The 12,824-nt window shown below is 43.3% G+C and overlaps 1 protein-coding gene across 1 annotated transcript in view; it reads right to left on the bottom strand.

Moving 5' to 3' along the window:
* Positions 1-12,121, bottom strand: part of LOC308043590 (glypican-5-like) — a gene marked incomplete at both ends in the record, with an annotated part of 341,547 nt that extends 329,426 nt beyond the window's left edge. Inside the window, one exon of the mRNA XM_080349758.1 lies at positions 11,953-12,121. Within this exon, the coding sequence (XP_080205884.1) occupies positions 11,953-12,121 (169 nt within the window). The remainder of the gene's footprint in view (positions 1-11,952) is intronic.
* Between the last annotated feature and the right edge of the window lie 703 nt (positions 12,122-12,824).

A 12,824-nucleotide genomic window follows, 5' to 3' on the forward strand; every position in this document is an offset into this window, starting at 1 on the left:
ACAGCCACAGCCAAACTGACACGAGCTGCCCCTATTCAGCCCTTACTACTCGGCTCATGTTTTGGCACCTGTGATAGTGACTCTGGAATAAACTTTCCAAATTTAAGTCAACAGCCCTGCCAACAGACAACATCGACACTTTTCATCACAGTTGGGGTTTAATTCTCTAAGAGAAGGACAGAGTGTGGCAGGTCTGTGCCCAGCAAAGGGGATCTCTCAGTGAACTTCAGATCACAGCCAGGTACAGCCAAACCACAGCTGCTTTTTGGGGAAGGCAAATGTTTATATTTCCTGACATATCTAGGGCAAACCAGGGTAGAAAGAGTAAATTTGATTACTGCAGTTTGAAACTCAAAATGCAATACTTTAGTCATATACAAGTTTTGGCTGCTCCAAACAGTAATAGTTACATTTTGTTCCCAGACTTTAAAACTAAGATTAAGAGACTAAAGCCTTCTCTAAGCAGAAGTTTGAAAGCCCTTCTGCAAGGGCAATGTTTTCAATTTCTTTTTAAAAAAAGTTCTACTCTGTTTTGTGAAGTTTTCCGGTTTTTGTTTTCCTACATATGCTTTGTTCTCTTGCCTTCAGATTCATTACGCCTCTCCTTTTAGCTGCCCATATAAAAAACAGAAGGTAACCAAAAAACACGTGCTATTCTGCACTTCTGAAAAGCAATTCATCTTACATGTTTTAAGGAAGAAATATTCCAACTGCCACCACAGGGCAGTTACACAAGGTCCTGGGTGCTGTTCCCCAAATATTTCTTAGCAAGCCACCATCTCTTCTGAAAACATGACTCAATCCTTCCCACCTTTTGCATTTCATTATGGAAGGACAACGAGGCAGGAACACGAGACAGAAGGGTTTGATTTCATCCTCTGACAGGCTCCCAGGACAAGTCACGCGAAACACCACCCTACATATTTTGCAGACAGGCATTCATGCTTTGCAGTGGCAAGACAAGCTCTAATCTGGGAGCAGTAGAGGATGATCTGAATTCAGGCATAGCATCACCCATGGTACAGCAGCAGACTGGAGCTATCTGGAGCATGCTGGAGCAAGCCCAAATCCACCTCGACACACAAGCATAAAGAACCCTGATCTCTTTGAGCATTGTTTTTTCAGTCACAAAGAATAATCTCACTATGTCAGTAACAAACAAAAAAAAAAAGTTATTGCTCAAGACTCAATACCCCAAAACTGTTAAGAGATTGAAGAATGGGCTTATGGGCCAGAGCTATTCTCTAGCTGGAAAACTGGAGATCACCACACTTGCTCTAGAAATTCTGTTTCTATTTGCAAGAGACCTAAAACTTTGGCCACATTACTCTGTTTTCAGTAGCCTGACGTCCTGCTACCTGTCTACACACCCACAACATAGTTAACTACCTGCCAAAGTCTAGAGTAAATGCATTTTTTTTCAAGTTAGGCACAAATGCCCCACAGCAGCCCTGCAACGTCCTACTTCACATATGCCTCATGTCCCAGGTATCTCCACACTGCTGTGCTACAACACAGCAGTTTTCCACTAGCAACCTTGCAACTCAGCTGCTCTTCAGAGTTTGATCACTTGCATGCTCCCCTCTACTATTACATGGCAAGTCTATGGATTAGTTATTTTGCTTTAATGAGCATGGTATTTGATATTCCCACACTATACCTCTGCTACACAATTCCTTCTTCACAATACTATAAAATTTACAATAGAGGGCTCAGAAAACAAATCAAGTTATGATATTTAATGAGTCACCACATCTTGAATTAACTTCATTCATTCCAGGTTACACTAGTGCGCTTTATGTCAAATTTATTTCAGACTCAGAACACACGCGGTTAGTTACAAAGCTCATTGAACTGTGTGAGTCCCAAAATTAGGCTGGATTGACTTACACAGAAAAAGCTTAATGCTATCTATATCTGTCACTAGTGGAAATGCATTGAGCACTGCTTCGGAGCAGAACAAACCAGAGCAGTTGTCACGTACATGAATGTTACTGCAAAGAAGGTGGTGTTAAGAATAGGACAAGAGAAGGGTCTGTATTTTAGCAAGGGAGAGTTAGGTTTTGCATTAGGAAAATAACCAAAGCAGCAAGGCAATTAAGCACTGGAATAAACAGCCTAAAAAGGCTGTGATTTTCTGTCACTGATTTAAACACAGCTTATCCTAGCTGCAAGTAGCAGGAATGGACCAGATGATCACTTCAGGTCTATTTCAGCACTATTTTCTATTATTCTATTACTTCAACAGCTCTCAGCAGTGTATTTTTCTAATTAAACCCAGTTTTCACCAGATTACTCTCCTTTTATTCACATTTCCTAGCACAAACACCCAGGGCAAGCTGTTCTGGACACTAGCTCCCTTTGGCACTATGTTGCTGCACCTTTTGTGAGGATTTGGCCCTTAAGATCTCTCAAGAGTATAGCTTTAATTTCACAGCACGGATCTTGCTCATTTTACTCCATATTTACGGAGAACAAAGGGAAGACTATGCAAATGCCCTGCTACTTAGACCTGAACAAAGTGGAAGCAAACATGTAGATGTGAATGGAAGACATAATGGTATGAAAAAAACAGCCCTTTTCAGAAGTAAAATGACTTTGTCAGGGTCCCTTTGCACTATGTGCATGGATGATTTGTGACAAAACAAAAAAGTGCTAGCCTAGCACATCACCCATGTCAGAGATTAGAGCACTTCAAAACCCTCAGTAGTTCAAGCACTTTCTGGAACTTGAAAGGCTTTCTTAGGCAATGCTTAGCTTCTTTATGGCTTTTACACGACTTTGATGTGCACCTCAGAGTAAGGAATCTTAATCTGAAGGTTTTCTATGGAAAAATACCCATATTGTATAATAAATCACAAAATCTTGTCACCCTGATTAACATGAGTCAAAAGTTTGCAAACTTTATGCTTAAGTTTAAAGATTCAGAGTCATTATTCGATACTCATGTGAGAGCTCAAATTTGAGCACTTAGTTACTTTCAAAAGGTTTCTCTAATAATAGCACCACAGCGATACTTGTAATCAGTGACAAAGTGTGTGTGAGGCGGTAGTCAGTTATGCAAGTGTCACCTTTTCCCCCATTCTCATTCCCTCTTTAAAACAGAGATTTAAAGTCAAGGGATCTGTCCAAACACAATCAATTTCTCATGTATTACAAAACCTCTTCTCTGAGTGCAAACATGGATGTGTAAACATAAGCTTCAGTCTCCCCCCTCACTATACACACTTAACCCCCAGTAGCATTAATGGGAATTATGCATGCATAACGAGCAGAGAATAGTCTCCTTATGAATAGGGCCCTTGTTGGAACAATGAATACATTTAACCATTAACATCTAGGGATGTGCTGAACTATCCAGTTTAACTAGCTGCCAAACAAAGCTACCATGACCTATCTGATATTGTCAGGTTCGGAAAGCGGCACTCTGAAATTTGTCTCTCATTTGTTTTTAAAGGACTTGACAGTGGTTTGCGCAGCAGAGTGGGGGCTCTTTGTCAGAACGAGCTCCTCAGAGAAGGATGGCCCTCCAGAACGGCCGGCATACCCACCCTGTGATGGAAGAACTCTGGAGAGGGCAGACCATGACCCTGGGAAACAAGCGTAGTCATTAGAAGACAAAAATCTATCCATACATGCATATATATGTTGACCATCAGTATTAGAGGAAACCCAGTAAGAACACAGGAAGGCAGAATATGGCACAGAATCAGATACAGCAGGCTAAAAACTACATATCAAAAGAAAAGAGGGGAAAGGCTGATTAAAGACAACTTCAAGGGGAATAACTTCCTGTCTTCCACAGCTCTCAAGTTCCTCTGCAATTGCCTGGCTACACTTGCACTTTATTTCTAAGCTTTAGCTATCAAAATGCAAGAGAACCTGAGGATACTATATGCATTATTGATACTTCCTGAGACTTTTGAGTCCACAAAATAGCAAATAAATTTAATAGTATCTTCTGTGATATTTAAAATTCCTCCATTGTCTTAAGTTCTTTCTGTATTCTTTGGACTAGTGCCTTGAAATTTCACAAGTAAAAACTTTACACATTAATCATGCATGTATGAATACACCAAGAAGGTAATTAATTACCACTCTTTAAAACTGATTACTGGAAAGAGTAAAATAGATGGATTTATTCTCATGAAAGTATATGCATAGTGCTATAATGAGAGGCAAGGTTATCGCTGCTCCATCATAAATCATTTGCTAAACACCGCTAAGGTGCTTGGTGCTGTACAACGGCACTCAGCGCCCCGGGGAGGTCCAGGACAGTCAAGCACTGTACAGAATTTGTCTGTAAGACTGCCAGGGCAAGCCCTTGGCACGCAGAGACCACCTTCACCCAGAGTGAGCCTGTGGGTGCCACCCCACTACACAAGTGCAGAAACCTCTAAAGATTAAACCCAGAGGCAGCTGAAGTGTCTGAAAGAAAACCATGGAGCAGTCAAACTGGTTACATTGCATTTCTAAGCTGTGTAGATTTACTTGCTATCAGATGCCAATCGACTACAGAACTCAATAAAGAATTGGCAAAATCTTCTCAGCCACCCAGGTTTCACCTGACACCCTAAAATGGGGATGGAAATATTGTCCCTACAGGGTGGTTGTAAGGAGCAGCATTGCTGAAGGAGTTGAGACACAAAGGGCTAATCCCAAGTATCAGCATTGCTACACGAAATATTTAGCTCTTGATACAGGCAAAATGCGGCCATAAAAACAGTATTCTGGACACCTCTTGTCTTTCTAAGCAGCAGAGCAGTTCAGCACACAGTCCTACAACCCTTAGCCCCACACACAACAGGGGTCAGTTCTCTGTCCTGACCATCCATAGTCTCCAGCACACCTGGATCATGAGAGAACAGAGAAAACCCTTGTCCTCCTAAGCCTGTACCATGTAAACCTGCAGACCCAGCTCTTAGCTTGGGGCCCAAGTTACTTTTGTAATCCAAACAGATCAAGATCCAAACAGAACAAGATACAATGCAGAAATGTTTTGCATTTTTCCATCAAATAATATATTACCTCAAAAAAAAAAAAGTGCTTCGTGGAAGGCAGAAACAGACTTGCTTCCCTATTTTTTTTATCCTTAAGATTAACTGTTAAATGTTAGCTAGGTACCTCATTTCATCCACTGATGCTGCTCAAAAGCTACCTTAATATGAATGAAATGAGTATCTGTAAACACCTCTTTATAGATATCAAGATAATTCTATCATATTAAATAGTAAAACCTAATCAAATTGACAGAGATTGAGAGGCCAAGTATAAATTCTGTGTCATAGGCTTGGCTGCTGGTTAGAAATTGATTCTGATCCATCAAAATTCATATTTTCCCCTAGAAGCAGATGCTGTGCTCTCAAGTGGTACGTGATGAGTATGTGTTTGAAGTATTATTAAACATATGCCTCTTTATCTTGTCATTTTATGCTTTCATGGGAGAAAGATTAAATTATAAAGACTTTGCAATACTTGGAACTACAGCTCTAGTTTTATACCACGTAAAAGCAAAACCATTTTTAAAAAGAAATCTGCCCAGGGTACATTTTACACATATCCTTGCTTTTTACAGAACCTCAAGGTTCATGCCAATTTTCATGATTAATCTTCATAAAAGCTTTTACTCATTTTGATGTATTTATTTTATTGATTTATATAGTGATTATCATGCCAAATTTGTTTCCACTTATCACATTAATGCCTTTCATTTGTACTGCCCTTTGGTTAAGGACTGACTGCTCAGTCCTGCAATACTACAGTGAGGTGTGGGCGGAATATTTTTCTATTACTCTCCAATTACAATCTCATGGCAAAACTTCAGTAGCACATAAGGTGCTACACAGCCAGCTCTTAGGAGCCATCAGTATTTTAAGGATGGATAATTTCTTACTAAGCTTGTTCTCCATACCAAGATCCAGTTCAACACCAGAATTAACAGATTTTGGGCTGACCATTAAAAAAAAAAAATACACAAAAACCAAAAAACACACACATATATATCACTATGCAGTCTTTTCAGCAGAGATTTTTGAGAATGAATGGACCATGTGAATTGCAGGAACACTTGTCTCTTTCCCTTGACTCGGTTTGATAACATGATTGTGTGCTGGTTCTCTGCTGACTCTTGGATGCCTTCCCAAGTCATTTACAGGAAAGGCTGATCTGAATAACTAAACCAGTCTTCTACTCACCTGGACCAAATGCTCATGCAAGTCACCAAGGACACAGCTTTTTCTGATGCTCACAGATATGAGAACTACAGATTTCCATCTGGCAGTGGAACACCGATTCCATCTTTATGAGGCCCTAAGTAAGTTTAAGCAGACTGTGTATATAGATTACTCCCAAGAGGGCATTACAGAGTGGGCAGCTGGTCCCATATCAAAGAAAAATTTAAGGCATGGGAAGAGAGGAGAAAAAATATTACTGCTGGTGTGAGTCCTGCCAGTATCCACAGCCATCAGCAGCTTTAGACTGTCACTTCTGGTGACAGTCTGAGCTTGAAGAGTGCGACAAAATCCTGAGATGAATGGAAGAAGCACCCTGACTCCAGAGGAGCTGCAGGCTGGAATAGCATAGCTTTTCTTCTGCTCAGAACACCCATGGCAGCAAGTGCAGAGTACAGCTGTGACTGCTCAGATGCTGGAAAGCCTGTGGCCTCCTTGGGACTGCCTCTGCGTGAGACAAGGGCAGCAGGGACTGCTTTCAGTTCAGCTTCTCATTCATCAGAAACCAAGGTAGCTTCCTGTCAGCCTGAAAAGATGAAGGTATAACTCACTGATACTTCGGTTGCAATCTACCTCTTTCATGGCAGCTCTTCATCAATACCCCTCAAAATAACACCGCATGACACAGCCTGCAGAAATAAAAACTGAGGCACAGTTGGCCGTGTTTTAGGCTATTCAGAGAGCGACAGAGACAGGAACAGAATCCATCTAGCAGTGGACCAGCCAACTCTCTCCAATGGGACAGCTCTGTGGTTTAAACCACTGAGAGGTCTGTGTGTCCACAAATAAACAAATACTGAGTGTACTAAGAAGAAAACTTTTCATTATAATAAGTTGCAAGTAATGCCAAGAACATTTCACAAATTTCTTATAACAATCAAGATTTTCTAAAAGAAATCTCATAGGAAAAAAAAACCAAACATTACTTTTTGTGTCTGTTCTTAAAATTTTTACCACCCTACACTGTTTCTAAGTATTAATGTGACTGTGCTCACGCAGCAGCCCTTTATCCTGGATGTACCCTTCATCCACAGCGCTGAGGGCAGTCCCACACAACCACACATGCAGGTGAACAGCAAACCCAACTATAAATCGCAGTTCACACCAAAGGATTTTAGTCACTCATTCTCATGGGGCAAAAACTTTCCAGAGCCAATAAAGCAAGTACATCTTACATCTGGCATGCATCAGACTTACAAGTGACTGTGACAGAATGCTGCTGTGAGCAAAATGTGTCTCAGCACTGCACCTTTACCAGGGGAATTACAGTGTTCTCATTAAAATGATAGAAATAAGGAGCTGAGTGGTAATAAGAGAAGAAAAACAGGAAAATAAAGTGTGGCGTGACCTATTTAATAATAAAATGGCTGGTTTAATAGTTATTCTTGGACATAGGCTGAGGTGGGATGAGATCCAGTCTAATACATGCACCACATGCAGCAAGGAGGTTCTGATAAGAAATCTAGGATTTCCCTGTCACTATTCAGAAAATAAAATCATATTAGTGTATAAATTTCTAATGCATGTCCAGCTCTGCTGTGGGATATTCAGTACATACTCGTGGTAATGAACATTTCTCCCGATTTAAGGTGCAGAATGACAGTAGTGAATAAAGAAGCTTTTAATATGACAAAATCTGCCCTTCAGAAATCAGTCCCTGAGCACAATCTGGGCAGCTTCTGTGCTCTTTGTAAAGCAGCAGAACAGCAAGATAAGAAAATCATCCTTTTGGTAGCCCTCAACAAGACAATTAATTTAGAAGGTAAAGAGTTCCCAGAACTGTTCCACAAGTGACCAATTTTTTTTTTTGCTTATCAGAAATAAGCCAAATTCTTCTATCTCTACACTTACATTTTCAGACTTTTTTTTTTGCGTAACCATACACTAGTCAATAAGCAGAGACAGAACTGAGTCTGTCTAAACAGGGAGAATGTTCTCACAGTTCCACAATTAGCAAAGCAATCAGGAGGGGCACTTTTATTCTGGTTCTGCTACAATTCACTGCCTGAATGTGGACAAGTCCCAGACTGCAGTTGGGTTCATTCAGTTTTCCTACTGTGAATTTGGAAAGCAGCAACAGCCACCACCATGCTCTGCGCCACGGAAGAGCCTGTGAATAAACAGAACTTTAAACACAGTCCATGTCAGTGGGTAGTTACGCTGTAATACAACCCAGGGCTCACAGAATATCACTAACAGCAGCCCCATGCTGAAAGGAATACCACACGTAGCAGTACACATCAGATTTTAGGTATCTAGACTCCCTGGAACCAAAGGCTTAGTCCCCTGGCAGGATTAACACAGCCCTTCACCCTTGGAGACAGCATATAATTCTCTCTCATCAAAATGTTAACCAAGGAGCTCCTACAAAGACATCCCAGTTCAGCCTGTGATAAAGTACAAGAGCAGGAACATATTACCTCATTTTCCAGTCTGGGGATGACAAAAAAACCCCTTTCCTCTGAATCACTGCCAAGGCAGCAGTACCCTTATCTGTTTGCTATTTGCAGCAAATTAACCTTGAAACATCCAGTCTGTTCCAGAAAAGCAGGCTACCAGGTAGCAGCACAAACTCTGCTAGCGAACAAGAAAGTCTTACAGACAGACCAAAATTTGCTGCTCAAAAACACCTGTTGTTTGGGCCTCTTATCCATGTCATGTCAAAACACTCTTCTTCCATAGTCCTCCACTCATTAATGGACCAAATTTCAGAATGGAAAAATCTCAAATCTTTTGTGGGAAACCATGGAAGAGAAATTTAAGAGGAGGCTCCTTGGCATCTCGCAGAGCACAATTCAGAAGATGGTTATTTTCAGAAAGGTTGACAACAGATTCATATCACGCCTTGAAAACAAAAGCATCCCCTCATTTCCCACCCAGGAACGTTCCTCTTTCCCTTGCTGCTCCATTTTACACAAGAGGCTGGTAGGTCCTGCCCAAAGCCACTGTCCACCTCACTGTAAGTCACAATGATATCCCTTTTACCCACTTGGGGACCACAGCAGCCTGTCTGCAGACCATGTGTAACGTGGTGAGGCCGATACTAGTCCCCATGAAGCTTGTATCCAGGATCTGTCATTGTATCTGGGATCCATTAGTGTGCAACTTCAACACTTCAACCACAACTAATACCACAGGAGGGTGTAGGCTGCAAACCCTCCCAAATATCTGAAGCTAATTTTATTACAGGTGAAATGCACACCACCCATGAGGAGACAGAAAATATATACCAAATAATCTGGCTGCTGATGCCTCACCCAGCACTGGGTTGGGCCTCTCTCAACTGCACTGCTGATTTTCTCAAAGGTTATACGAACTTAATAATCCTTAAGACTTTAACCTCTGCCAGATTTGTTGCATTAGCCTATAAATACTAGCTAAAGATCAGCCAAGGGCTTTCAACACTTTTGTGATTGAAAATATCTAGTAAACAGACAACAGGACTGCAAAAGTTCAATTTTCTAGAGAAAACAAGCCAAAATCAACACACAGACAACTGAGGAGCACCCCAGTGCATGTGCAGAAATCAGCAGGAAGCTCTCCACAGGCTTCACCCTGCACCATTCAGCTGAGCACGCTGCTTCCCAGTGTCCTCTGCCAGCTGCCCACCACTCTTCCCTTCTTCCACTTTAACTGACAACCCTCCAAAGTCTTCAGGGAGATGCTTCAACATTTTTCTGTTAAAACACATAATAAAATGAGCCTCGATGTCCTAGAGAGAGAAAGTATGTGTATATGTAGGGAGTTGTATTAAGATATATTCACTGGTAATAGCTGCCAGGTGAAGACATTGGAAAACACATCAGTACTTAATTAAAGAGGGCACAAGACAGGAGACATTATTACCTGGTAAGATATCATTAAAACACACAAGCTTTGGTAGAGCTGAGTATACTTAACGAACAGGAAAGATCAATATGCATCACTTCTCCTCAGCTCTCCTCTGCTCCAATCATCCTCGTCAAAAGAAACCTTTATGAGCTAAAATTTAAGTGTATTACCCTCCCTCACCTTCTCTCATGCTATTTATTTGCTGAGAGCTTGTTATTCAATATGACACAAGAACGCAATGAAATGTCCCTGAAGCATCACAGCACCTACATCTTCCTACTGAAAGTACAGTTTTCCCAAGTTTCATCTACAGTACTAGAATTTTATAGAAAATGTAAAACAATCAATTTAATTAAAGTTCGAAGAACTTCTTCCAGAAAGAGCTCAGAAGGAGATGGTTAAGCATGCATCAAAATGGTTGAAAAACCTTGTTTTATCTTTTCTTTTTTTAAATACCTTTCATATTTAGCTCTCAAAGACAAGTGTGATCTGATGCCTCTATCAGCACATGAGAAAGGTACCATAATTCAAGCTTCAAAATACTATTCTTGCAAATCTCTTCTTGCCACAAAATGAGGAATGATTCCTTGCTTACAGACAATTTCACAGCCATGTGTCATCTCAACTATTTTATGTAAAACAAAAGGTAAAGACCACTGGCACTGTGCAATCATTTACAGCCATAAGAGTTACCAAAAGAGGTCAGCCCACTGGCCTATCAAAAGTCATCTCCAAGACAGAATCTCATACCAGAAAATGTATCTGAAACTCATTTAAGAAATCTTTCCATCAAACTCAAGTTTTAAATTGAACTGCTTTAAAACAAACGTAAAAAAAAATAAAGCAACAACTGAAATTGACATTTATACCACCATGCACCTAGAGGCAACTGTGCTACCATGAGGCAGCTAGAGATTGTTTTACGAGACTGACAGTCTTTGCTTCTATGTTCCAGTTCTTGTAAACATTTTCTTAAAACATATAAGAGTCAGGGATGTGACCTCATTATCTAGATAGATACATGGTCATTTAGAAGAGTTTAATCATTTTCAGACATTATAATGTACTTTACCCCCCTTCCAAGGGATAAAGCTAATTGTACAGGGTAAGTGTAGAATCTGAAGAAAAAACTACTGTATGTGTGTTACTTTTCTATTTCATTGCTGTCACATAATGCTCAGAAACAGTATGAAAAGGCAAAAGTGAACACCACTCATCAACTTCCACAAGTATTAAGACCACAAACTTACTGTTTAACTGAGCAAACGCTAAGTTCTGTGGGCTGTATCCCTCCAAGATGTTACCTCTGCCCTTCCTTACGTCGACGTTCCTGAATTCATCTGCAAGATAACTCTTTCTAATTCAGAAGTCAAAAACGTATTTCCCAGCCTGCTCGAGGATCCCTGCATCTGGTCAGCAAAACACGCGTTCCTTAATGACTCGGTTACTAATTTGCCTTCAAAGAACGGGATCCTTTGCAGAAGGAAGCTTCTGCTTAAAGTACTCAGCAAAGGGATCACACCGGTCGTAAATGCGGGGGGAGAAAGAAAAAAAAAAAAAGCCCTGGTGCTTACAGTGGCGATCAACAAGCAGTACCTGCATAATGTAAAAACGGAGGAGTCATTCCGGTCTCTTTTAAAATTCTTTTAGTAATACGCGTGCCAAATCCCCGCAGTTCCCCGCTACCTGCGACCGGCAGGAAAGCCGGCGCTGGCCGAAGGCACCCGCGGTGCCTCGGCTTTTGGCAGGCAGGCAGCAGCCCCCGACAGCAGCAGCGGAGCCGGGGGAGCCCCGCGGGTCACCCCGCAGCTCCGAGCCCGCCCAGCACGGCCCCGCGCCGCCCGCATCCCCCGGCGCGGAGCAGCCACCCCGCGGGTGGGTCGGTACTGACCGGCCGTGGGCACGTCGGGGACCAGCTTGAGGGGCCCGATCTGCCGCAGCTGAAACGCCGTCCGCACTTCGTGGCAGCTGGGGGACTTGCCCGCCGCCACCCCGCCGCACAGCCCCGCCGCCGCCAGCAGCCACAGCCCCAGGACCCCGCGGCTCCCGTCGGCGGCCATCTCGCTCCCCCGGCGGCCGCGGGCCGGAGCGCTGCGCGGCGCGGGCCGTGTACCGGGCGGCGGTGCCGCGCGCCAGTCCCGCCGGCGGCGCTGCCCCTGCCCGCCTCCCGCGCTCCTCCTCGGCGAGTGCGGCGGCCGCCGCCCGCCCCCGCCCCTCCCCGCTCGCGGGGTCCGAGCGGGGCGCCGCCGCCCCCCGCCCATTGGCTTCCGCCGGCACTGGAGAGAAGGAACGAAGAAGAGGGGGAAGGAGGGAGCCCTGAGGGGCGGCTGCGCTGACACCGCGCCCGCCCCGCACCGGCGCTGATGGAGAGGGGCTGCCGGAGCCCTCTGGCGAGGCACAGCCCCCCGAGCCCCACCGCGCTGACCCACGCGAGGCAGCGCAAGCGGCTATGGGCACTGCTGGCGTACTGCTGTGCAGCCTCCCGTGAAGTTGAGCGCACAAGTTCTTACAGAGCCATAACATGCAGAGCATCTGTAGAGCCTCTGCAGGGCACAGTCCCGGGCAGCAGGGTCAGGTCAACTCGAGTCACTGAAGGGTTGCAGGAGAAGGGACATCTATACCAAAGGAGACACGCACTCTCAGAGCAGAGAGGAAAGGAAAACTCGTACCGAGTGGAAACAGAGCAGTAGATATAAAAACCTTCAGCACAGCAGGCTGGGAAATCATGTGTGGTTTGCTTTGATTCTAAAATTCCTAGCAGGC

Source organism: Nesoenas mayeri, assembly GCF_963082525.1.
Source record: "Nesoenas mayeri genome assembly, chromosome: 9".
In the NCBI taxonomy this organism is placed as follows: domain Eukaryota; kingdom Metazoa; phylum Chordata; class Aves; order Columbiformes; family Columbidae; genus Nesoenas; species Nesoenas mayeri.